This window comes from Crocodylus siamensis, chromosome 12 (assembly GCF_052110815.1).
Source record: "Crocodylus siamensis isolate JL-2025a chromosome 12, ASM5211081v1, whole genome shotgun sequence".
NCBI classification, from domain to species: Eukaryota; Metazoa; Chordata; order Crocodylia; family Crocodylidae; genus Crocodylus; species Crocodylus siamensis.
Window position 1 is genome coordinate 20477869 of NC_143406.1, and position 23021 is coordinate 20500889.

Here is a 23021-nt window from a genome sequence, read left to right on the forward strand (position 1 = left end):
TGGGAAATTTTGTTACGGGGCAGGGTTTGGCAGGGCTGTGTAACTATCTTATAGTTTTTAGCAAAGACTTTATATTATTTTTCCTTTTCTGTATAACTGCCGCACAGCACTCTCACATTTATGTAACCTTGAAGTCGACTGTTAATCAAAATGAACGCTTTGTACTTTTCTCCACTGGCATTAAGCTACACATGTGCATTCTGTAAATTTCATTTCTTATCTAGAAGTGTCATTTCTGCAGAAATCAAACTTATGTAGAAAGTCTGCCTAGCAATAATTATGTAAAAGAAAATTATCCTATCTCTATATACGATAGTTAGTGTCATAGAGGCAGTCCAACAAACATCTATAAAAGAAGCAAAAAAGCAGGAAGCAGCAGAGACGACAACTGGAAAACTCTGTGGGCCTGATCACCCCGCAGACCGGTTCTCAGCCTCCCCGCCTGGGCGTATCCCAGCGAAGATAAAGGCCTCAGAAATCCGACAACTGACAACGATTCACCGTGTTACAGTATTGCTTTGTATTTCCCATTCATGAGCCGTTGACCAGTTCTGGGACTTAAGGAGTCGGCAGCCGCACCTAGCTTTGGACTAGTTCCACTGTTCGAACGCAAGGGCTGGCTCTGGAACCTCGTGAACCAACGGACACCCTATAGATTAAGAGACACTAACAACTTACTCTAAGTCGTCTACTTGTGCCAACTCGGCGAACCTCGAGGGCGGCTAAGAGCTACCTCAATTCCGCCCCACAAGCTGCGCGCTCGCACAACTCCGCAAAGCCCGCGGCTCCCCTAAGCGGTGCCAGAGCCGCTAGCCCGGCATTTCGCCACAGGCTGGGCCTCGAAGGGCTGGGGGCTCTAAGAGGTGGGGCGTTGAAATCAGAGCAGGTAAGTAGGGTGTGGAAAGGGGTGGTGGAGAAGGAATGGAAAGGAGAACATGAGGAACTGGTGTTGAGGGCAGTGTGGAACATCTTGCCAGTGCAACAGGTGCTCTATTGTTGGGGGCTGTTGCAGTGCCTGAAGTGCCCAAGGGAGCTTTGTGATGAGCCCAAGTCAGTGCCACAAGTGCTGTAGGACTGTTTTTATGTTCAACGGGTGTGGGGACAAGTAGCAATGTATTTGAAAGATATGGGAAGGGGAATGGGGGTCAAGTTTGAAAAAGTCTTATACGGGTTATCAGAGGGGATGGATGGGATGCGGGGGTTAAGGGTGTTGACCACATGTATGAAAGCACTATGGAAGGTATGCTGCTGTTAGTGCTAAAGGGGTTGTGTTTTTCCACACTGGAGTGCTTGCAGTTATAGAGGTAGGGACAGGGACAAGAGTGAAAAAGGGGATGCAAGGCTGCGGCAAGGGCTGGACTTCAAGGGGTTGGCTTTGGTTAAGTCAGGTAGGTATTGGTTAAGCTGTGGTAAGGCACCTGTGCAGGAGTGGGTGGGTGAGGATTTTGCATGTGGGATATGGAGGGTAGGAGTTATTGCACCTCACATTTTGTTTTTGGCATATGTACCATATGACTGAAGATGTATGTAAAGAAACATGATTTATTTTGTTGTTGGGATATCACCACTGTGTCTGATTCTGGCTATTTTATATGTTTAAGTGGTAAGTGATTTTAGTTATCATGTTTGTGCTATGTAATCCTTGACAGCTGTCTGTTGTAACTTGCTCTGGGAGGCCTCTGTTGCAGTCATTTTTAGAGTGCCTGGATGTGTTTTCTAATTAAAAAAAATAAAAATCTCTGTTGCTCCCACCTCACACGTCCTGCAATCCCCTGGGTAGAGTGTGTATTTAGATTTAAACTGAGGGCCACACGGTGCTCCTCCCCTTTGCTCTTTGGGGATGAGGATAAGGGAATCCCAGGGGGAAGGAGGATCTGGGAGTCACAGACAGGGCCGCGGCAGAGCTGAGTGCGGATGGCGTTCCATTATCCCCGTGCACCTCCCCCTGGGCCTGCGGCTGGCGTGGGCGCTGGGTACCGTGGGGGCTGCTCCGGACTGGAGGCTGAGGGGCGCTGGGACCAGAGGCGCTGTCTTGCGAGAATCCCGCTCCCAAGCCGCCCTCCCCGCAGCAGCCGCTGGCGCAGGGACGAGTGGTTCGGCCTCCAGGAGGGGGCGGGGCGGGGCGGGCGCAGGAAAGCGGAAGCGAGCGGCTTGCGGAGCCGCTGGCTATGATGGGCGGCCAGGCCGGCGGCCCAGGGCGGCGAGGCCGAGGTAGCTGCGGTCATGCGCGGCGCGGGGTCGGGGCTCGGGCTCGGGCTCTTCTTGCTGCAGCTTTTTTCGCTCCGCGCCGCTCGCAGCGGCTGGACCAGTGGCCGCGCCGGTGAGTGCCCGCCCGGGCCGGCTGGGTCCCTTGCTCGCCGCCGCGGGGCCTGGAGCCCACAGCCCGCGCGCCGGAGCAGGCAGCCAGAGGCCGTGCGGGCCGTGCGCCCCGTTGGCCGTTGGGGGCACGTCTCGTGGGGGGCGAGGGCGACCGGACCGGCGGGCTGCGGGCAGGTCCCCTCGGCCACGGGGCGGGGCGGGGCGTCTCGGCTGGTACCAGCGGGCCGGGCCGGCCGGGAGCTCCGGCCGAAGCGGCTTCTTCAGGGCTGGCTGCGGCTTCCCTGGCGGCTTGGTGCAGCGGGAGCCCGGGCCGCCGGGGAGGTGCAGCCTGCTGCGTGGGCTGGGGGCCGAGCGCGGCTCTGGCGGGCCTTGGCCCCGCGCTCGCCTCGGCGTGGGGCTGTCTGGAGAGACACCAGCACGGCACCGAGTGTGGGCCGGGCGGTCGCGAGCCGTGGCAGGAGAGGTGATGTTAACCTTTCTGTGTGCCGGGGCTGACACTGCTGCCTCGCCTGCTTCCAGCTCTTGGGGCCAGTCCTTTCCTCTTGATTTGCAGTGCCTGCTCCCATATTGTGCCATCCCTGGAAGTGTGTGTAATTCTGGACATTGATTCCTTTGTGACCAGTCGCTTCCATAACATTTCTGTGAGTCTTAGTGTAACTTGGTAAAGGAAACTATTTGTGTCACTTGCCTATTGCCCTTTTAATCCTTGTACGTGTCTTCTCCCCTCCCAGTTCTTGCATGTGCTAGCAAATTCTCTAATGCAGGCAGCAGAATTTGTCCACTAAATAGGTTAGACTGAATGCCCAGCCCAGGCAGATTATTCAGATTGCAGATAGCTCTAATTAACGCAAGCTCCAAATTATTTACATAAAGTACAGTCTCCTTACACTTACAGATAGGACTATATGACATAGTTGCCTACAATATTAGGGAACTGGATTCAGTGACCCTGGAGGTCACTTTTAGTCCCTTGTTCAGAGAACTGCAGATTTCTTCCAATGTAAGAAGACTGTGTGAGAGCAGTCTTCTAGTTTGATGCTTACTTTCAGCTCTCCATCTAATGCTGTCTAGCAAACTTAAAAAAACCGAAAAACCAAGAAACAGTGGCCCCTAGCTATCTAGGAAGGAGCACTTCCTAGATGCCAAGACCAAGCATCAGTTAAAGCTTTGAGTAGTAACATGGTGAGCATGGAGCATGGAGCAGCATGGTGAGCAAGTCATGCTTTTTTACCTTTAACCGTTCATAGGGATGGATGTAGGACAAAAGGGGTGTTAGTACCTAGCCCAAAGAGCACTAAGCTTGAAGTGGTCCAACTAACAGCTTTTTATCCCGGTGGATAAGAAGTTATAAAGTGATTTATATAGGCTAGTTCCTACTGAAAGAACCAATTAGTTGGTCTGTGCCAGTTTCTTTGGGGTGGAGATAGGATGGAACTGAGTCTTTTCATATTTGTTCTTACTGCTTTCTGTCAAAACTTGTGTATTCTTAAGAAGTTGAAACAGAATAGAGTACTTGGATCTTCTTCGCTGGTCTGTCCATGTTAAAGAGACAGCTGTTGGCTCCACTAAAAGCAGTTTTCTGCCTTGAACTCCCACTGATTATTCTTTCAGCAGAATTTGCATGGTAGCTCTAGCCCAGTGGTCACCAACCAGTGGATCTTGATTGACCAGTCAATCTTGGAGCCTCTTGAAGTTGATCTGAAGCTGGGGTGTGCTGAGCATGCATGTGCGTGCACCCTACCCCCAGCCCAGCAGGTCAGTCCATGGGGGAGGGAAGGGGCAGGGACCAGATTGAGGCCCCCCACGGTGAGGGACAGAGCCCCACAGAGTGGGGGTATGGGTGGAGGGGGTGCTACAGGCACCTGAAAATTCACTGTAGCCCCCCACATAGCCTCCCCTCCCAGTGCCACCACCGTTTGGAACGCAACACACCCCAGCTCCTTGCTGTGAACAGTGCAGCACTGTCTTTCTTTTCCTCTGCCCCCCCACACTGGGATTTCCATGGGGGGAGGGTGGGCTGGGGCTGGAAGGCAGTGCTGCACTCTTCACCACAGGGAGCTGGGCTGTGCTGCATTCAGGCTGGGTGGTGGTACCTGGAGAGAGGGCTGTGGGGGGTGCTACAGCAAATTTGGGAGGCCTGCAGTCCCCCTGTAGCCCTGCTCCCAGTGCTGCCACAGCCCAGCCTGCAGCCAGCCTGGCTGGCATGTGGCTCCAGGGGTCCCCCATGCCTGTGCCTCCCCATCCTCATGCTGCCCAGATAAGCCACTTGCAGCTCCATCACGTGCTCTGGCTGTGTAAGGCCTGCCACTGCTCCAGCCCCACTTTCTTCCTTACTGCCTTGGGGGGTGGGGGGGGAGCAGGGCCTGGAAGATCAAGGCATTGAGTGAGGAAGTGAGGCTAGGGCTGGGGCCTTGATCTGCCCTGCCCCCACCCCCATGCTCCTTTCCCCTCCCTCCCCCACCCCTTCCCCCACAGACTTACCTGTTGGGGGGCATGCCCCCAAATATTTTTTTCTCTCCCTGCCTTGATCTGCCCCTCTTCCCCCCCCAGATTTACCTGCTGGGTAGCGGGTGTTGGCACACAGTAGATCTTGGGTTGCTTTTAAATGCCAAAGGTGATCTCCTACTTAAAAAGGTTGGAGACCACTGCTCTAACCTTTATGACCACCCTGCCTCTCTCTACCCCTACCCCACATATTTATGTTTAAACTTGGTTAATCTTTGACAGCTATTCTTCCCTCTGCTGAGCTATTTCCTCATTGCTTGCGCTCTGTGATTCAGCTTTGGTTTTGCATTTTGACAACACCTTAATGAAGCTGCAATTCTTTGGCACGTGGTGTTTGCTTTCAGTATGTTACTGATACCTGTATAGGGCACAGAGGTTACCTCAGCATTAAAACATGAAACTGGAGAACAGGCCTTGTTCTGAGAGCCAGTGGGGAATTTCTTAGGACCCAATAAGAGAGCTTTTACAGATGGATTCTTCTGTTTATGGGGCCAGTATTTCTGGAAAGTAACTCCTTAAGGCACTGTGATTTTTTAGCAGTTCATATCTGTTGCTCTCTGTCAGAAGTTACAGCCATCATGGCACTGAATGTCTGGACTCGGTCTGACCTTTGGATTCTGTCTCAGTGATCTAAAGGGGGAATGGTAGGTCTTAGGCAACCTCCATTCCTCCATACTCTTATCTAGATGTGTAGTTGCAGGACTCTGTACAAGCAGATTCACCTCTGACTAGACCTCTTACATGTGCACCAAGATCCAGAGGATCAATAGTTGCCTACAGAAATAACTAAACAACCCACTAGAAAGCAGCATGTTTTTCCTGAGCCAGACCAGCTCTGGGTGACTACCCTGTTTTTTGTCCCACCATTCACTGATGAACTGCGGGGGAGAATTGCCCTTGTCACTACTGTATCCCACTTAACTGGGCTAGGAGGTGGGAAGGATCTTGCTGCCCTATAAACTTTTCACTCTTTCCAGCTGCTTCTATAAATAACCCTAAGTTCACTCTAGTTTTGCTGAAAACAGTGCAAATGGTTTACTCTTTTCTTTTTGTCCTCTTTATCTCTCTTTTGAATGCCTTTTGCTTGGTCTTTTGCTCACAGTCCACAGCTAGGCAGATTCTGAGCTGGACTGTACATAAAGCTAGACTACATGAAAACATGCTTTTATTTCAGTTATCTCAATCTTAGGGTGACCATATATCCAGTTTGGCCAGGACAGTCCCAGATTTCATAGGCTATCCTGGTTAGTTAGTGAAAATTCAAACAAAAGTCCTGGATTGGAGCAACCCCCCTAGCACTGCCCAGCCCAGCTCCTCCTGAGAAACAGGCTGGAGGTGGGGAGGGGGCTGCTGGGCTGAGCACCACTCTTCCTTCTGGGGTGGGGATCAGTTGGGTTGCAGCTGGGGGAGAGCAGTGTGGGCAGCTCATGTATCCCCATTCAGCTCATGTGCACCCATTCACAGTCCAGCAAAGTCAGAGCGAGGAAGCAGCTGCCATTGTGGGGCTTCATTGGGAGGGGAAGCGGAAGGAGGCAGGGCAGCTCGGACCCCTGCCCTGAGGGGAGATGCGTTCCTTCCCTATCTTCCAGCCCCCCCAGATGCTGGGACCCATATTTGAGGTGGTGGCTCTGGGCTTTGAGGTCCGGGCTTTGAGCTCCAGACTTTGTGCTGCGACTGGCTCTGTCCCGCTGTGTGTGTGTGTTGTGGTAGGTGGTGGGGGGTGTGGAGAAGACAAGCTGGAGAGGTGGGGAGATCTGGGGAGCAGGGAAACAGGGAGGAGGACTGATAGGAGGAGAGAGGAGGTGAGGGAGGAGAAGAGTGAATGGGGGCATGAGGAAATAGACATGGAAAGAAACCAAAGGGGGAGCTGGGTTCGGGTGGGGGCACTATAGCGGGGGGTCAGAGGGAGGCAAGAACAGGCTGCCTAGGTTCAGCCTCTCACTGACATGATGGTCAAGCAACTGATGTGCATGGATTGCGCCATGTACTATACAGCAACCTGGTTTTGGAGCAGCTGCAAATGCAGAGACAGACGTATATACACCAAACTCATACTTCCCACTGAAAAGGTCAACTTTCTGCCTGCTGAGGTGCAGCCTTCTGCTCCTGATCTTGTGCCTAGCAAAGCAAGCCCCAGTCACTTCTTTCCTGACCCTGACCTTGTTTACCCCATTTCCCCACGGGCAGAGATCCTCCCCCTGAGCTGGCCAGTAGCGGGGTGGTAGAGGGGCATGATGGGGGGAAGAGGGGGGAACAGTGTCTCAGATTTCCTTAAAAAACAATATGGTCACTCTAGTCAATCTCCACCCAACCACCATTCCCTCTCTGCTTCTGGCTTCATTCACCTGTTGCATCTTATCATTAACCAAAACTGTGGGCACTTCAGGGCAAAGATTGGTTTATCTTGTATCTGTAGAGTACGTGGCACACCTAAGTGCTCCCCACCCCAGGATCTACAGTATTACTGTAATAGTCATCTTAACATGAAGCCCTTGACAGGTGGGCTTTGTCTATGTTCTGGTTGCGCTAGCTTAATTTTTATTGTATTTAAAATTTGATGTAGTAGAACCATAGAAAAATTGAGCTAGAAGGGTTGCCAGGAGGTCGTATCTAGTTCAGTCCCCTGCTTCAGGTCGGTTCATCCTTGCCCGAGCCGTTCCTAGACAAGTATTTATCTAATTTGCTCTTAAAAACTTTCAAAAGATGAAGATTCCACAGCTACTCCAGCTAATTTGTTCCAATGTTCATAGTGAAAGTTCTTCCTAATATCCAACCTAAATTCCTGTTATTTCTTGTTCTGTGACCTGCAGTCACAGAGAACAGAGTATTATCAAATCCCTCCCTGCCCCTCGACCCCTGATGTTGTCTGAGTGGGATAGAGGAGGCTGGGGCCAGCACCTAGGCTGCCCTCAGCAGAGATCCGGGTGTGTGGAGCCTGGCCGGCAGCTGGATCATGGCTCTGGCTGGCTAGGCTCCAGTTTCAGGCGGTGCATACTGCCACTACATGTGCCACCCCACTTTTTTCTGTCATGGGTTTTTTGATACTGGGATCTCCCACTGCACTACAAATTAGCGGTGCGGCAGATGAGTCTGCATGTGTGGCAGATGGGTCTGCAGCACCGCAAACTGCACTTGCACATTCATCTAGTTGCACCCATTTAGGACCTTAGATCTAAATCAGCACCTTGAATTGTACCTAGAAAGCTACTGGAAGCCAGTAGGTTGCTGTCACACCAGGTCACAGGCACCCACATCTAGGACTATGTGGGGACTGTGGTACCATTTGGGGTCAGGAGGAGTGAGGAGAATCCAGCGAAAAGCCAGGTCAGGAAGCCAGGAGAGCAATCCAAAAAGTAGGATCTAGGAACAAGCCAAGGTAGGAAGCCAGAATGGCCAGCAAAGTAGTTTCAGATCAATCCAAGCCCTCTTGTTCAGATACTTCCTCTTTTGGGTCAGGGGTTTATATGGGGTAAATGAAAGGTCAGATGACCCCCAACAGGGCTAATCTGGTGACTGGGATTGGATGGAGGGTTAGATCCTACTGGAGGCTTCACATCAGCTTTACCCAGCTTGGGTAGCTAGCCATAAGGTGGCAGGCTAAGATGAGCTGTGGTGCTGTCAGGCCAAGGCCCCTTGTTTGAGGCTGCAGATGGACAGCTGCTGTGTTTTGCACTAGCTACAGTTTCCAGGCAGTCCCATGCATAGTGCATTGCAGTAATCTAGGCCTGAGGTTACAATGGTGGCCAGATCTGAACCAGAAAGGGTCACAGCCTTCCTATATGAAGTCACTGAAAGGTACTCTTAGCCACAGCTGTCACTTGAAGTGCTGGTGCAGCAAAGGATCCAAGGTTATTCCAAAGCTGCAAACCTAAGTGATAAGGGAAAGCTGAACCCCATCAATGATAAGTGTCCTCATCTTTTCTAAGAATGTTTTTTTCCAACTAAGTTGGTCTAATAAAAGATATCGCATCTACCCAAAGAAGCTTGCCTGCTCACTTCCTGAGCGAGGGGGCTGAACACCTAGCTTGCAAGACTCCAGCTGAACTTGGTGGGAGATGCTAGTATATGCTAGGCCAGGGGTGGGCAAAATGTGGCCCACAGGCCAAATGTAGGCTGCCAGGCCATTCTATCCGGCCTGCGGGGCCCCTAAAAAATTTAGAAAATTAATATTTATCTGCCTCTGGCTACCTGTCATGCGGCCCTCAATGGCTTTCCAAAACCCAGTATGCAGCCCTCTGCCTGAAATAAATGCCCTCCCCTGCTCTAGGCTCTGTCCATAGTCTATCCCCTTCCCCTGTGACCCTTAGGTCATCAAGTTCCTGAACCTTGAACTCACTCTGCAAGACCAGATTAAGCCAGCCTACTACTTATCCTTAGGTATAGCCTCCGGAAGATTTGGCTCTGAATAGGAAGGTAGGTGACTGTGCTGCTCTTTGCTGATGTGCTGCCTGACAAACAGGGCTACAGCATCCCTTTATTAAGTTGCTTGCGTCAGGGCTGAGAATTAGGTGAAGCAAGGGCTCCTTTCCAGTGACATCAAAGTGCCTCCACATAATTTTTGGTATGAATAGGATTATCCTTGCTGGATGCTGCCTGTGTGGCCCCTAACCTGCTAACTCTGCTCTCACTCTTCCAGACCTGCTCTACAGCTCTGAGTATTTCTCCCAGAGTGCTCAGAAGCTGTCCTTCTACAGCTGGTATGGGAATGCCAAGCTCTTCCAATTTCATGTGCCAGAGGACACTGTTCTGCTGCGCTGGCTTCTTCAGGCATCCAAAGGGAATGAACCTGAGTGCAGCAACACAGAAATCACTATGTATGTATGACTTGGTATCTGTGGGCAGCAGGGCCCAGTTATGATGCTGTTCTATGGGAACGTGAACTGATCTTTCCTGACCTCCTGACTCTTAATGTTGCATGGGTGTAACTTTAAAAAAACTTAAAGTAGATAATTTTTAAACATATTAGAAACACATTTCTAATTTGCTCCTTACCAGAGAGTCTTGGGCATTGAGTATTGGCTCTAATATCAAGATGAAAGTGACATAAGACTACCTGAGCACTACACAGTGAAGGCTGCTGCCCCACTGTCCCAAAGTGACAGTGCTTCCCGCCCTCCTTTTGTCTGCAAGTACCTCAGGCCTGTGGGTAAGGCTGACTACTTTGTGTAGTGCCAGTTACCCTGCATAGCATCTCAAGGGAACTTGGAGAATGGAAACAGTGATTGAAGGCCTAGACAAATTCTTTTTTGAGTGACAGGACAGATTGAATGTGGTACCTCAGGAAGGAGATGAATATAAAGACACGTGGTAAACATAAAAAATGAGTGGGGGGATTTGGAGCTTTTTTCCTCCTCTTTTAACAAGACAAGAAGAAATAGGCAAGGGGAGTGTTTACATGTGCAATTAATGTGAAGCAGTGAACTCCAGAATTTATTGCTCCTGGGTGTACTGTTGGAATGTGTGCCTGGGAGCAATACATTTTAGAGTTTATTGCTGTTTGAATGTGTACTCGGGAATGCAGCATGTTGAGCTTGAGCAGAGCAGCTCTGGCTGACAGGGGGACCTGGAGGTCAGCCTGACAGTCCGGGGTGGCTCCCCACCAGCTCATGCTGCAGATAGGCTGGCTGGGGCGCAAGGATGCTTCAGTACAGAGCTAGCCAGCAGGCAGCCTCTACACTGAAGCACCCTCATGCCCCAGCCAGCCAGGGCAGCATCTACACATGTGCTGCTGTGTAGTAAATTAGTTTACTTCAGCCTAATAGGGATGCACATGTAGATGTTGAGATGTTTAATGCATAGCTAATTAGCATACTGTTCATTAAACATCTCGTGTAGACATACCCAAGCAATGTCATTTAAAGTAGGGGTGGACAATTATTTTGACTGGAGGGCCAGTTAATGAGTTTTGGTGAGCTGTCAAGGGCCAAAAAAGTAGCTCCGTCCCTTGACAGGTGCCCTGCCCCCTGGTCACCATTTTGGGACCGGGTGTCCTGCCCCACCCCTGAGCTTTGCAACTTGAAGTTCTTCCCCTTGCCCCCCAAAGTACTCCTTGTGAGGGGGGGAGAGTTTGTCGTCTTAGGATCAGAAAAAAACCAAATCATATACTAAAAGACCAATGCATGGGTTCAGCAACCAAGGTCTTTATTGAGTGACGCACATAGATCAAGGGGGGAAAAACAATGCTCTATCTAAAATCATTCATACTCGCGCGCGCACACATGCACACCTTTTGACATGATGAGTTTATGGGAGGGACTCCAGTAGTTTTCACCCAAGCTGATGTGGATGACATACAGCGTCGTTGGGGCCCAGTCTTCACTGTCCTTTTATACTTAGTTTAGGCAGACATTGTTGCAGTGCCTCTAACAATGTACTTAGCCAGTCACCTTGTTGCTGTTGAGCTGGCTCTAGCCATACCTCATGGCTTAGATATGCAGATGGAAAGAAGGATGGTAAGGAGTTAGTCTGATTTACAACATCCTGAGACGGGGGAGACAGTGTCTCTGCTTTGCTCCTTATCTTCTTGTAGATTGTTTGTTTGTTCTTCTCAAGGCTGCTTTCTCATCCAAAATTAATTCTTAACACTAAAAATCAAACATCTACTATAACATATTTTAATTTGATTAAAAAATGTATTTTTGCCCTGATTTACATGCGTTTGTACAGTGTATAGAGAAGTGCCGGCATAATAGCTCCAAATAAAGTTACTCTTGTATATTTGGATGTGTGGGGGCATGTGGGTGGGGTGCAGTGTGTGGGTGGCTGTGGGGTTTGTGGGAGGGTATGGGGAAGTGTGGGTCTAGGGTGGGCGGTGTGGATATGGGGTTTGTGGGAGGTGTGGGTGTCCATGTGGAGGCCTTCCCCTTTCCCCCCCCACCAAATGGTACACAGCCACCACAGTGCTGGCAGCACCAGGTGGTGGATCCACAGGGTGCTCAAAGCCTGTGTAGGTGGAGCCCCCCAGTGGCATGTGACTTCAGCCACTTTCAGGAGCTGCAGGTGGCAGCAGGGCCAGGCCAGCCCGGCTTTATCGCATGGCATTCTCTACAGCTCGTGCAGCTCCTGGGACCCAGCAAGAGCCATACACTATGAGGAGAGAGCCCTGCACGATGGAGCTGGTGGCCTGGCCTTGCTCTCTGCCACCATGTGCAACTCCCAGGACTCCACAAGGGAGCAGGGCCAAAGTGGCCCTAGTTCTGTCATGTGTGGCTCCTGCCCCACCACTTCTGGTAGAGTTCCAGGAGCTGCACATAGTGCCAGTGAGTGGGCAAAGCTGCTGGCTCTATCAAAGCTCCAAGAGCACCAGCCATAACCCTCCTCACCACCACCCTGACAACAAGCAGTGGTATCAGCACCAGCATGAAGAGTCTCATCCACCCCCATTTCACTTCCCATGCTGAGCCTTCCAGTGCCAGAGGATCTTGGGATCTGGATCTGAGTGCCATAGCAAGGGAAATTCTGGGGAAGGAGGGGGAATCATCTCAGTTTGTGTTCCACACCCCTCAAGTTTCACCTAGAGCCAGGTCTCCTTCCCCAGAAGGCACTTCAGAGGAGGTTGAGGTAGAGGTTGTGGAGGCAAGTGGCTCAGGTATGTCCGTGCCTTCTGTTGTTGTGCCTCTGCCTGCTGAGGAGGGGGAAAAGGCAGCATCCGCACATGCACCTTCACCCCAAAAGCGAGCAGGTAGGGTGGTCTGGAATAATTCTGAGGTGGCACATGGTCCCATGTATGTTATCTGCTTGCACTGCTGAGCCAAAACCGGCTGGAGCAAGGGAACAAAACATATGAGCATCACAGGGATGCTGATTTATCTCTGCAGGCACCACCCCGTTGCCATTGTTCTGCCCCAGTCTGCCACCAGTGAGAGCATGGCCAAAGAGAAGTCCCCCCCTTCTCCAAAACCCCTGTCCCCGCATTTAGAGGCAGGCCATCCTGGTACAGCAGGGGAAAGGCGGACAGAAACCAGGGTACGTTGCAAGTGTCAGCAGTATCACCCAAAGCATTGGGGAGATGCTTGCTGTGGATGTCTGGCCCTTCTCCTTAGTTCCTTAGCTGAGTGGCCAGAGTTCAGGTGGCTCATGGCGCTGGTGGCCCCATTGTACCAAGCAGGATAGTGGGTGCCCTCCTTGTATGAGGCATGCAAAGAGTACTTGAGGGAGGAACTGTGTAAGGCAGGTCTGCAGGTGGCCTTACACTTCACTTCGGACATCTGGAGCAGCCGGGGTGGAGATCATGCCTACCTTTCCCTCACAGGGCACTAGTGTGACCAGTCAGGCCGTTGGTGTGCTCTCCTTCATGCTGAGGTGATGGATGAGTGCCATGTGGCAACCAAGATCTTGGGGGCCGTGAAACACTTGGTGCAGGGGTGGCTCATTTGGTGGGGTGAGCTCACCCACAGGTTCATGGTCGCCAACAATGAGGCCAATATAGTCAAGGCGGTCCGTGATGCCAACTTCATTGGCATGTGCTGTGTGGCACAGAATTTCCACTTCATTATCAGGGACATCTTGGAAGGGGACAGGGCTGCCGGTGCTGGTGCCAGCACCACTAGCAGCTCATTTCCGAATGCAAGACGGTGGCAGGCTGCTTCCACTGGAACATCAAGGTGGGCAAGATGCTGCAAGACAAACAAACAGAGCTGTACATCCCACAACACAAAATCACGCAGGATGTGGAGACTCGGTGGAACTCCACATACAGGATGCTGGAGATGCTGGTGGAACAACAGAAGGCCATTCATGAGGTGGCTTCACTCAGGGAGATTGGGATCAGTGGCCCCCTTAACAGAGCTGAGTGGGATACCATCTCCCAGACCTTGGTGGTCCCCAAGCTCTTCCTCAAGGCCACAAAGACCCTCAGCGCTGGCGATTGTCCTTCTTAGCCAGGTGATCCCTATAGTGAGGGAACTTCAGAGCCAAATGGAGAGCTTCCAGGGGATCAGCATTCCTGGCTGGGGCAAACCGCTGTCACCAGATGTCCGAGCACTAGTGAGACGGCTGAAGGAGGGCATCAGGAAATGGCTTGATTCCTTGCAGTCCAGTACAGTCCACGTGCTGGCCACCATCTGTGACCTGAGGATGAAGGGCAGTGTATGCAGCAGCCAAAGCCTAAGACAGTGAGCAGAGGTGCTAGTGAAGAGTCAGGGAGGCAGAATGGTGGAGGCAGGGGGACGTGGAAGAGGGGGAATCCACTGTCCCATGGTAGCACACCATCCACCAGCCAGTCTCCTCCTTTGCCACAGGTGCTGCTAATGTGGGCCAAGGGCATGGCTTCCTTGCTAGAGTCCAGAGGCACCAAACCCCATCACCAGGCAGGTAGTGCTGAGTCCTTGGTGGCTGCCTATTTTGCCAAGAATGTGGAGCCACTGCTGTGTGACCCTTTGACCTACTGGGCAAGCTGCAGCCAGATGTGGCTGGATCTGGCCACAGTTGCCTGCAAATACCTGTCCTGTCCACCAACCACTGTTCTGAGCGAGAGTGAGTTCAGCATTGCTAGGGATGTAGTTACGCCCCACTGCACCTGCTTGGATCCTGGTTTGGTGGAGCAGCTGGTGTTCCTGATGGTGAACCTCCTGCTGCTGGGGTTCTGCAAGCTCCAGGTGCAGATGGAGTGAATGCCACCCTCCTCATTCCATCTGCACCTATTTTTTTCAATTTTTGAACGCCCCTCTCTCAGAGCTGGAGGGGACATCACCAGCCAGCAGGGGAAGAACATGTCTCTTCTTGGCTTCTGTGCCAGGACAAATTTGGAGGTAGGGACTGAGGCTACGGGGAAGAAGGAGGCCCGAGGTCCTGGCCATGACCGCTAAAACTGTACTCTGCCAGGGTCAGGGAGGCCTGGTGGAACTGTTGGTAGCACAGCAGCCCCAGGAAATGCCAGGACTGAGGATCACCCTGGTGAAAGTCAGGTAGAAGGTGCCATAACCTCCAGTCCTCACAAGCATGCACACAGTCCTGGCTGGGGAAAGCCCAGACCTGTCATGTCTTTGACAGGCTTGAGGCTTGCTAGTTGTAGTGGAGTTGTGAGGCTCCAGGTGAGCTCAGCTTAGCTGCCTGGGAGGCCAGCTTTTGGGTTGAAAAAGCCTTTGTCAGGCTGAGGAAGCACCTGCAGTTGTGGGGTGTGTGTGCTGTTTCTGGATGGAAGGAATAGTGAAGAAGCCAGAAGCTGGCATGCAATGCGGGTAAGAAAGCCAGTCAGTGAAAATGGAAATGGAGGTGTCGGGGTGAGGGACAGGCTGGGGTGGGCGGGGTGAAGGGGGATGTAGCAGCGGAGAGGTACCTGGGGAGTCAGATGTCCAGCAGGTCGTAGTATGTCAGAATTCCAATATCTATATTGAGTTCATGAGTTTCTGTTCCTAGGTGGCCGATGGAGTGAAGTTCATAGGCTTGGCACATCTAAGCCCTCTGGCAGCTGCTGGAGAAGAAGCTCTGGTAGGAAGGGAAAGAAAGGCTCTAGTCTGTGACAGTTTGGCTGCCTAAGATGCTGCTGGTACTACTGTGCTGCTTACTAAGTTATTACCTGTTGTTATTTAAAGTGGTGGACCAGGATGAGGCTGCAGGGGAGGAGACCTCATTGGGGCACACTACTGTGTTGTGTAGAGACCCCAGTGCCAGTGAGGGCACACCTTAACACACACACAGACGCACAGTGTCACCCATGTCATGAGTTTTGGTTGTCAGCAGCCTGAAGTGCAGTTTCCCAGAACCCCCTGCACCTATCTCCTTGAAACCTGGCAAGCTTTGTGGCCTCAGTAGGGGCTCCCCTCCCTGCTCTTGTCATTTGAATCAGGCATGAAACAACAAAGTTATAGGCAGTTTCATGATTCCCCATTATAGCCTATGGGCAAAACAGCATAGAAACTGCAAAACAGTTTTGACAAAATGAAACGGGGCAGCAATTTCAAAACAAAACTCAAAACAAAACAGTGTCCCATTGAAACAGAATAGTGCCTGGTTTGCACAGCCCTACTGGGCGGGCGCAGCCCCATGCAGAGTGCAGCAGGGACAGCATGGGCTGGGTCATTTACAATGAATTGGTGGCCACCTGCCTGTAGGGCAAGTGTTATTGTCTGGTGAGTTGAATCTGGCCTGCGGCCTGTCTTTTTCCCACCCCTGCATTAAAGGGTAACGGGGAGTCTTGGATCTGAGGAAAGGCACTTGATGCCCAGAAGCTTGTCCAACAGCTTGCGCAACCATACAGTTGGTCCAGTTAAAGATAGCCCCAATATCCTCACCTCTCATAAATTTCCAGGACTACCACAGTTATAACACTCCAACGCTACTTTTAGAAGGTGGCAAATTCAACATTGATCAAAAGAAATGCTCTTTTTTTGCATAATATAATTGCCATAGTTTTGCTGAGGCTAAAAACAATAAGATGGAAGGAGGGGTTGGGCTCTGTGCTAGATAACAAGTATACGTGGAGCTATTGTCCCTTCCATCACAATAAGCCTCTCACTTTATTGCTCAGACCTCCCTCTGTTATGCGTAGAATGAAACTGTACGGGGACAGATTATCTGGTATCTGCCTTCTACAGGCTGTTTTGTGTCTTCCTCTGAAGGATCTAATAACAACTAGTATCAGAGACTGGATGCCAGACTAAATAATTTGCAGGCTTGAACCACTCTGGCAATCCCTAACTTTTTGTGTGATTTCTTATGTTTTATCAGTTGCCACTGTGTTAAGACCTACCCTTGAGAATCCTGCTCAGTACTTACTGTCACAGAGCACTAAGATGCGCCTGCTCTTTTCAGGGCAGAAACTGCCTAGAGACAGGGCCCTAAGAGCCAGGCAGAACTACCCCACAGGTGCAGGCTGCTGTGGCAGCAGGCTAATGAGGGAATTAGTTGGCACCTGTACCTGGTCAGCTGACTGGAAGAAGGCAGGGCCCTGGGCACATAAAGGCCTCAGGGCTGGGACTGGAGGTAATTAGTGCTCTGGCAGCAGTCATGGGGGAAGGAGTTCATGCAGAAAAGTTCCATGGAGAGGATTGGTTGCCTGTTCTGCTGCTGAAATAAGACTAATGGGCTCTAGGAGCATCTAAAGTACCTGGAGATAGGAGGTACATATTGCTGAGGCAGAAACTGGCCCTTTTAAAGGTGCAGAATGTGGCTTCTGGTGTCATTGTTATTGTTAGGTTATAGCCCAGGGCTTATATTTCTGTTTGTTTAAGCCAGTGGACCAGGCTGAGGCCATTGGAGAGGAAGAGACCTCATTGGGGCACACTACACTGTGGAGAGCCCAGTGCCAGAGTGGGTGTGCAGACAGGGCCAGAGAAAGCCCAGCACCAGAGAGGGCACACTGATGGAGGCCAAGGGCTCAGTGATGGCAGGAGGCCAAGCTAGCCTAAGTCCTTCAAGGGACAACATTTGAGTACCATCTGCAAGACATGGGGTGTGGTAAAGGGGTGGTTTTGGAGCTACGCATCTTGGGGTGTCCCACGAGGTATTTACTTAGAGCTGGACCCAGCAAGGGCTCTAAGAACTCACAGGGTTTAATAGGGTCCACCAGGACCATGACTGTGGAGCAACTTGAGGGCAGCTTCCTTATCTATTATCTTAACCATCAAGACGTGGCAGGCAGGATTTGAAGGCGCCTGCAAGGCGAAGCTGGCATGGTCACAGGGCCCTAGGGGTATCATGGTTGTCTCTAGGGACCTTACACCGTGACGCTTACTATGTTTGCTCTCCACTGACTGAGCTGCTTGTTTGCACTTCCTCAGGCTCCATGGTGTCTAGAGAGGAAAGTAATTGTGCTTTTGTGTAGGTCTCTCCTGCACAATTGCTGCTTTAATTATTTTCCTGGTCATTAAGAATTTCCTACTTCCCCTTTCCCACAAGGGTTTGCTAGTGGATCAAGAGTGTGGTGGGCAATGGTAACCTCTGGAGTCCAGTTCTACCCATGCTGGAATTGTAGTGATGGTTCCATCATCTCAGAAGCAGGTTGTTGTCTCCAGTATGCTTCTCTGGTTAAACCTGTCCAACCTGGATTTTTTTTCCAATACTCATGCTGTGTTAGAGTGAAGTTGTAACCTTTTACCTGCAGCCTTCTCTGTTTTTTCTTGCAGCTACTTCCGCTATGGAGCCCCTCCCATTATCAACCCACTGCATACTCAGTTTCCTGCTAACATGACTGTCCATCCTTCATACAACCAAACCATAGCGTTGAATGTCACTACGCAGAACAGCACCTTTGTGAATATCACTACCCCAGCTGCTGGAGACTGGTTCATTGTTGCACACCTGCCTGAGACTGAAGGCAAGATCAAAGTGAAGGTAATGGCTATCTAGGCTCCCTTCTGCAGGATCTGCCCCTCTTGCACCTTATGCCCAGGGTTTGGGTGAGGAACAAGCCCTTGGTTGTTTTGTGATGGAGAAAGCTGTTAACATTTTGCTGATGGTTTGTCTTGCACTACCCTTGAGGCTGGTCATGGAATAACAAGGTCAAAGTTGGGGCAGTTTAACTCATGCACAGCTAACAGATAATGAGTAACAGCTGCTGAGCAGTGCTGAGCTCCCTTCCCCTTTTGAATCTGCTGCAGCTGCATGTTTGTCCATACTGTTTGCTGAGATAACAGATAGTTTAGAACAGTGGTGCCCTTTTGGCCCCATGGGCCAGATGAGTGGCACAGGGCCTGTCTGCAGGTTGGAATGGGCCTTGGGGCATAGCACCACACTCTCCCTGCCCTGCATACCAGGATTGGGGCCTGGCACTGTCTCCTCCTGCCCCCTGTGTGCCAGGATTGGGTCCTGGTGGCCCATCACTGGCCTCTCCCTGTCCCCCCACACTGGGATTGGTCCTTGGGGCCTGATGCCACCCCTGCCCAGCTCATGCGGTTCCCCATGGATATTTGGCAGCAGGGGAGCAGCGCCACCCATGGGGAGCGCTGCAGGATGACATGGCACTGTGGGCTGGATTTAGCCCATGGGCCAGAGATTGAGCACCCCTGGTCTAGAAAGAAGGGAATTCAGGTGGATATAATATGGCCTTCAGGAAAGCATTTGTTACAGTGCTATAGGCAAATTACTATCTAAAATGGAGAAGATAGGGATTAATAGAAGAATTGTGATTTGGGAAAGAGAAAGTTTCAGGCTAGAAGGAGGTTGCTGATGGAAGTTTCCTCCAAGGATCAGTCTTTGGACTCGTATCCTTAAATATTGTCATTAATGGCATTGGTATGGAAAGTAGAAATATGTTAGTGAAACTCATTAAAGTAATGAAGTTGGGTTACATTGACAATTCAGAGGAGGATTAGGATGTTGTACAGGGTGAACTGAATGACCTTGAGAACTAGAGTAACAGAAATGGGATGAAATTCAGTATTACAAATGAAGGTTGTGCACTTAGTAAGTAATAAAAACATCTGCCATAATATGGAAGCTCCTCAGATGTATATGACTAAGGAGGAGAATACTTGGGTATACTAATTGATCACAGGGTCACTGCAAGCCAACAGTCTGATGCAGTTGTAAAAAGCAAATATATTTTAGCATGTGTTAAGTTAGATATTTTTATTAGAAATTGTTAGTGTCACTGACAAGATAATTGGTAGTGGTAGAGTGTCACTAAAAAAATTAGTGCTGCTATATAAGGCCATGGTGAGTTCTCATCTGGAGTAAGTTGTACCCTTCTGGTCACTCTTGTTCAGAAAAATAAACTAAAACTGGAACAGATACAAAGGAGGGTGTCAAGGATGTAGGGCCTATTTTACAAGCAGAAACTAGAAGAGGTTGGTTTGCTTAACATAACATAACTGTATGACAGGGGAAAATGAATGTCCCTGTTACCATCAGGGAGTGAAAGGAACTGTTTAAGGTAGTGGTGCGCAAGCTTTGACCCTGGTCAAAATGAGTAACGTGGGGCCAGTCCATGGGCCAGATCGAGCCCCACACATCAGCGTCAGGCAATGGTGCCTGGTACAGCTCCTTCCCATCTCTGGATGCTAGTATTAGGCCCCAGGGGGATGGCAGCATCTCAGAACACCCAGATTGGGCCCTGGAAGCCTGTCACCACCCCTTCCCACCTCTATATACTGGGATTGGTCCCCAAGAGTCTGGTACTGGCCCCTCCTACTCCCAAGCACCAGTACTGGGCCCTGAGGGCCTGGTGTTGTTCCTAGCTCCCCACAGCAGGATCAGGGCCTGGCACTGCCTGTGTTCAGCCCTGTGCGGTAGGATTGGGCCTCTGATCCAGTACACAGGGCCTGGGGTTCCATATGAGGCCATATATTTGGCAGCAGGGGGACACTTCTCCCCAACTGCCAAATTTCCAGACCTGTAGGAAGTCCTGCAGGCTGGATGATAAGGTGTTGCAGGCCAGATCTGGCCTGTAGCCTGGTGTCTGAACTAAGTCTAAGGCCACTGTCATCAAAGGACAAATGTATATAAACATAGCATGAATAAATTTAAGATGGTAATTAGAAGAAGTTTCATTCATATTGAAGATCTAAAGTAACCTTCTGATGTCTGCATGCCATGGTGTGCTCCCCTTGAGCAGGGGACAGACACAACAGGGCTACAGTGACCTGCAGCTGTGCTGTCCCCTCTCCTCATAGGGTAGGGGAGCAGAGCAGATAGCCACTGCAGCTCTGTAGCCCCTCTCTTCCCAGGGTTGCAGCTTTCCTCCACTTACCACACACATTCCCCAATTGCAGAATCTCCCAGCTTTGCAGGGGAGCACAGGGTTTCCTGGTTCCAGTGATGCCCTGAGCACCGACAGTACTTGGAGTTATGTTGGGAGTGATACAGAGCAGCCAGTGTTCAGAGACACTGGGGGTTGAAACCACTGCATTATAGGATGCTGGAGGACCCACCCACCTTACAGAAATCAGTTGGAACAGAATGGTACAAAATGGCACCTGCTCTGTTCAGGTATGTTTTTTATCACCTTTGGCAACATTTTATTGCACCTACACATCTGTACACTAGCCTTTTGAAATGTTTGAGAAATTTTTAAAAGCCACTTGAAACATTTCAAACATTGTATCTGTCCACACCCAGATTTATGAAAGGGACTAAGTGTTGTTTTAGTGGGGAATAGGATCATAGGAAAGTAGAGCTGGAAGGGACCTCAGGACAGTCAAGTCTAGTTGCCTGCTGAAGGCAGGACCATCCTTGATGAAGCCATCTCAGTCAAGTGTCTGCCTAACCCGCTCTTGAAAATTTTCAGGAACGGAGATTCCACAACCTATCTAGGTAGCTTGTTCTTTTACTTAACAACCCTTACAGTGAGGAAATCCTTCCTCATCTTCAACCTAAGTGTCTTTTCTTCCAGTTTGAGGCAGTTGCTCCTATTTTGTTTCCCTATGGCCATAGGTAATAGTCTCTTTTCATTCTCTTTATAATGGCCTCTCAGGTATTCAAAGACAATTTGAGACTCTTGCTTCTTTGTCCTGCCCTCTGTAGTCACAGAGAATAGTCTGCTATTCGAAACCTGTTACCACGTCCTACCTCAGTCTTCTCTTAAGTCTAAATAGTCTTAATTCTTTCAGCCTTTCTTCATAAGTCTGGTTTCCCAGGTCTCTAATCATTTTTATCAGTCAGCTGGACTCTTTCCAATCTGTCTATATCTTTCTTGAAGTAGCCCAAATTGGACACAGGGTTTGAGCTGAGACTTTACCAGTGCCAAATACAGTGGAAGAATCACTTCCCAGAATTTGCAAATGATACTCTTGTTAATACAATCCAGTTTGCTGTTGGTTTATTTTTTAAAATTTTCTTGCAGCAAGAGCATACCATTGGCTCTTATATAGATTGTAGTGAACTCCAAGGTCCTTTTCTGAAGTACTGCAGTCTTGTCAGTCCTTCCCCAGTCTATATTTGTGCATGCAACACAGGGACACCAGGACTAGTAAGTCAGCCAGCAGACATGCTTAAATGCATGTGTAGACATGCCCTAAGAATGCTAACATTGTGTGGCACTCTGTAGCACCTCAAAAGGATCTCAAGGCAGCCCAGGGTGTCATGGAGGCCATGAAATAAGGTGTTATTGCCTGTAATTGTGGTTTTCTGCTTCCCTTTTTCAAAAAAAATTGAGTTAAAAAAGATTGAATGTAATAAAAAACACTGTTATACTTTACCAAAATCTGTGTGGCTGAGTGGAGGTGCAGAGCTGTGTGTGTGGAGGAGCAGCTTGGACCCCATCACAAGAAACGGATTCCTCTTGTCAGAGTCTCAGATTCATTTGAGGCAGAAGCACTGTGAAGGGTGGAAGGATTTCCAGGTGCTGAGGGCGACTGTGTGGCAAACCAGTGGAAATGTGGGACCACTGCTCAGTGAATCCGGACGTCTGATCACCAACATCAAGGAGAAAACTAAAGTCCTGAACGAGTACTTCGTATCTGTATTCCACCAGTCTAAGAGCAATAGCCTGCAAAATGCAAATATGATGCAGAATAGTCACACTAGGGATGATCACCTACCAACAGTTAATGTAGAGCTGGTGAAAGAACAGCTAGAGAGGCTGGATATTTATAAGTCAGCAGGACCAGATGAACTCCATCTGGGAGTGCTGAATGAACTAGCCAAAGTCATCGCAGGACCACTGGTGAACCTCTTTGAGAATTTGTGGTACTCAGGAGAGGTCCCAGAAGACTGGAAGAGGGCCAGTGTTGTGCCCATCTTCAAGAAGGGGAGGAGGCAAAAGCCAGGGAACTACAGGCCAATCAGCCTGACCTCAATCCCAGGAAAAATCCTCAAAAAAATTTCTCAAAAAAAAATTGCTCAAGGAGTCCATATGCGATAAGCTAGTAGAAGGCAAAATTCTGAATGACAGCCAGCCTGGCTTTGTCGCAGGTAGGTTACATCTGAGTAACCTCATCTCTTTCTACAACTGGATTAACTCACCACCTAAATAAGAGAGATGAGGTCGATGTCATTTACTTGGACTTTAAGAAGGCCTTTGGCTTGGTGTCCCATGAGGCTCTCAAGGTGAAAGTAGAGGACTATGGGCTCAACAATTCAGCAGTCAGATGGGTGGGAAACTGGCTGTGGAATTGGACCCAGGAAGGTGGCCCCTGGGGTTTGGTACTTGGACCAGTGCTTTTCAAAATATACATCAGTGATCTGGATGTGGGGGTGAAGAGTACACTGGCAAAGTTTGCCGATGCCACTAGACTTTGGGGGAGTGTGGCCATGCCTCAGGGTAGGTTGATGATCCAGACAGATTACTTAAATGGGTGGACCAGAACCAAATGCTGTTC

At 50.1% G+C, this 23021-nt stretch overlaps 1 protein-coding gene across 2 annotated transcripts in view; it reads left to right on the forward strand.

Moving 5' to 3' along the window:
* The first annotated feature begins 2121 nt into the window (after positions 1–2121).
* Positions 2122–23021, forward strand: part of PGAP6 (post-GPI attachment to proteins 6) — a 59118-nt gene continuing 38218 nt past the window's right edge. Inside the window, exons 1-4 of one of the 2 annotated variants that reach the window (XM_090023274.1) lie at positions 2243–2320; positions 2873–2960; positions 9461–9638; positions 17889–18096. In XM_090023274.1, coding sequence (XP_089879400.1) covers positions 17950–18096 — 147 coding nt within the window. In that variant the 5' untranslated portion in view covers positions 2243–2320; positions 2873–2960; positions 9461–9638; positions 17889–17949. Of the gene's footprint in view, positions 2321–2872; positions 2961–9460; positions 9639–17888; positions 18097–23021 lie in introns of both variants that reach the window. The other variant, XM_090023273.1, reaches the window with a different exon arrangement.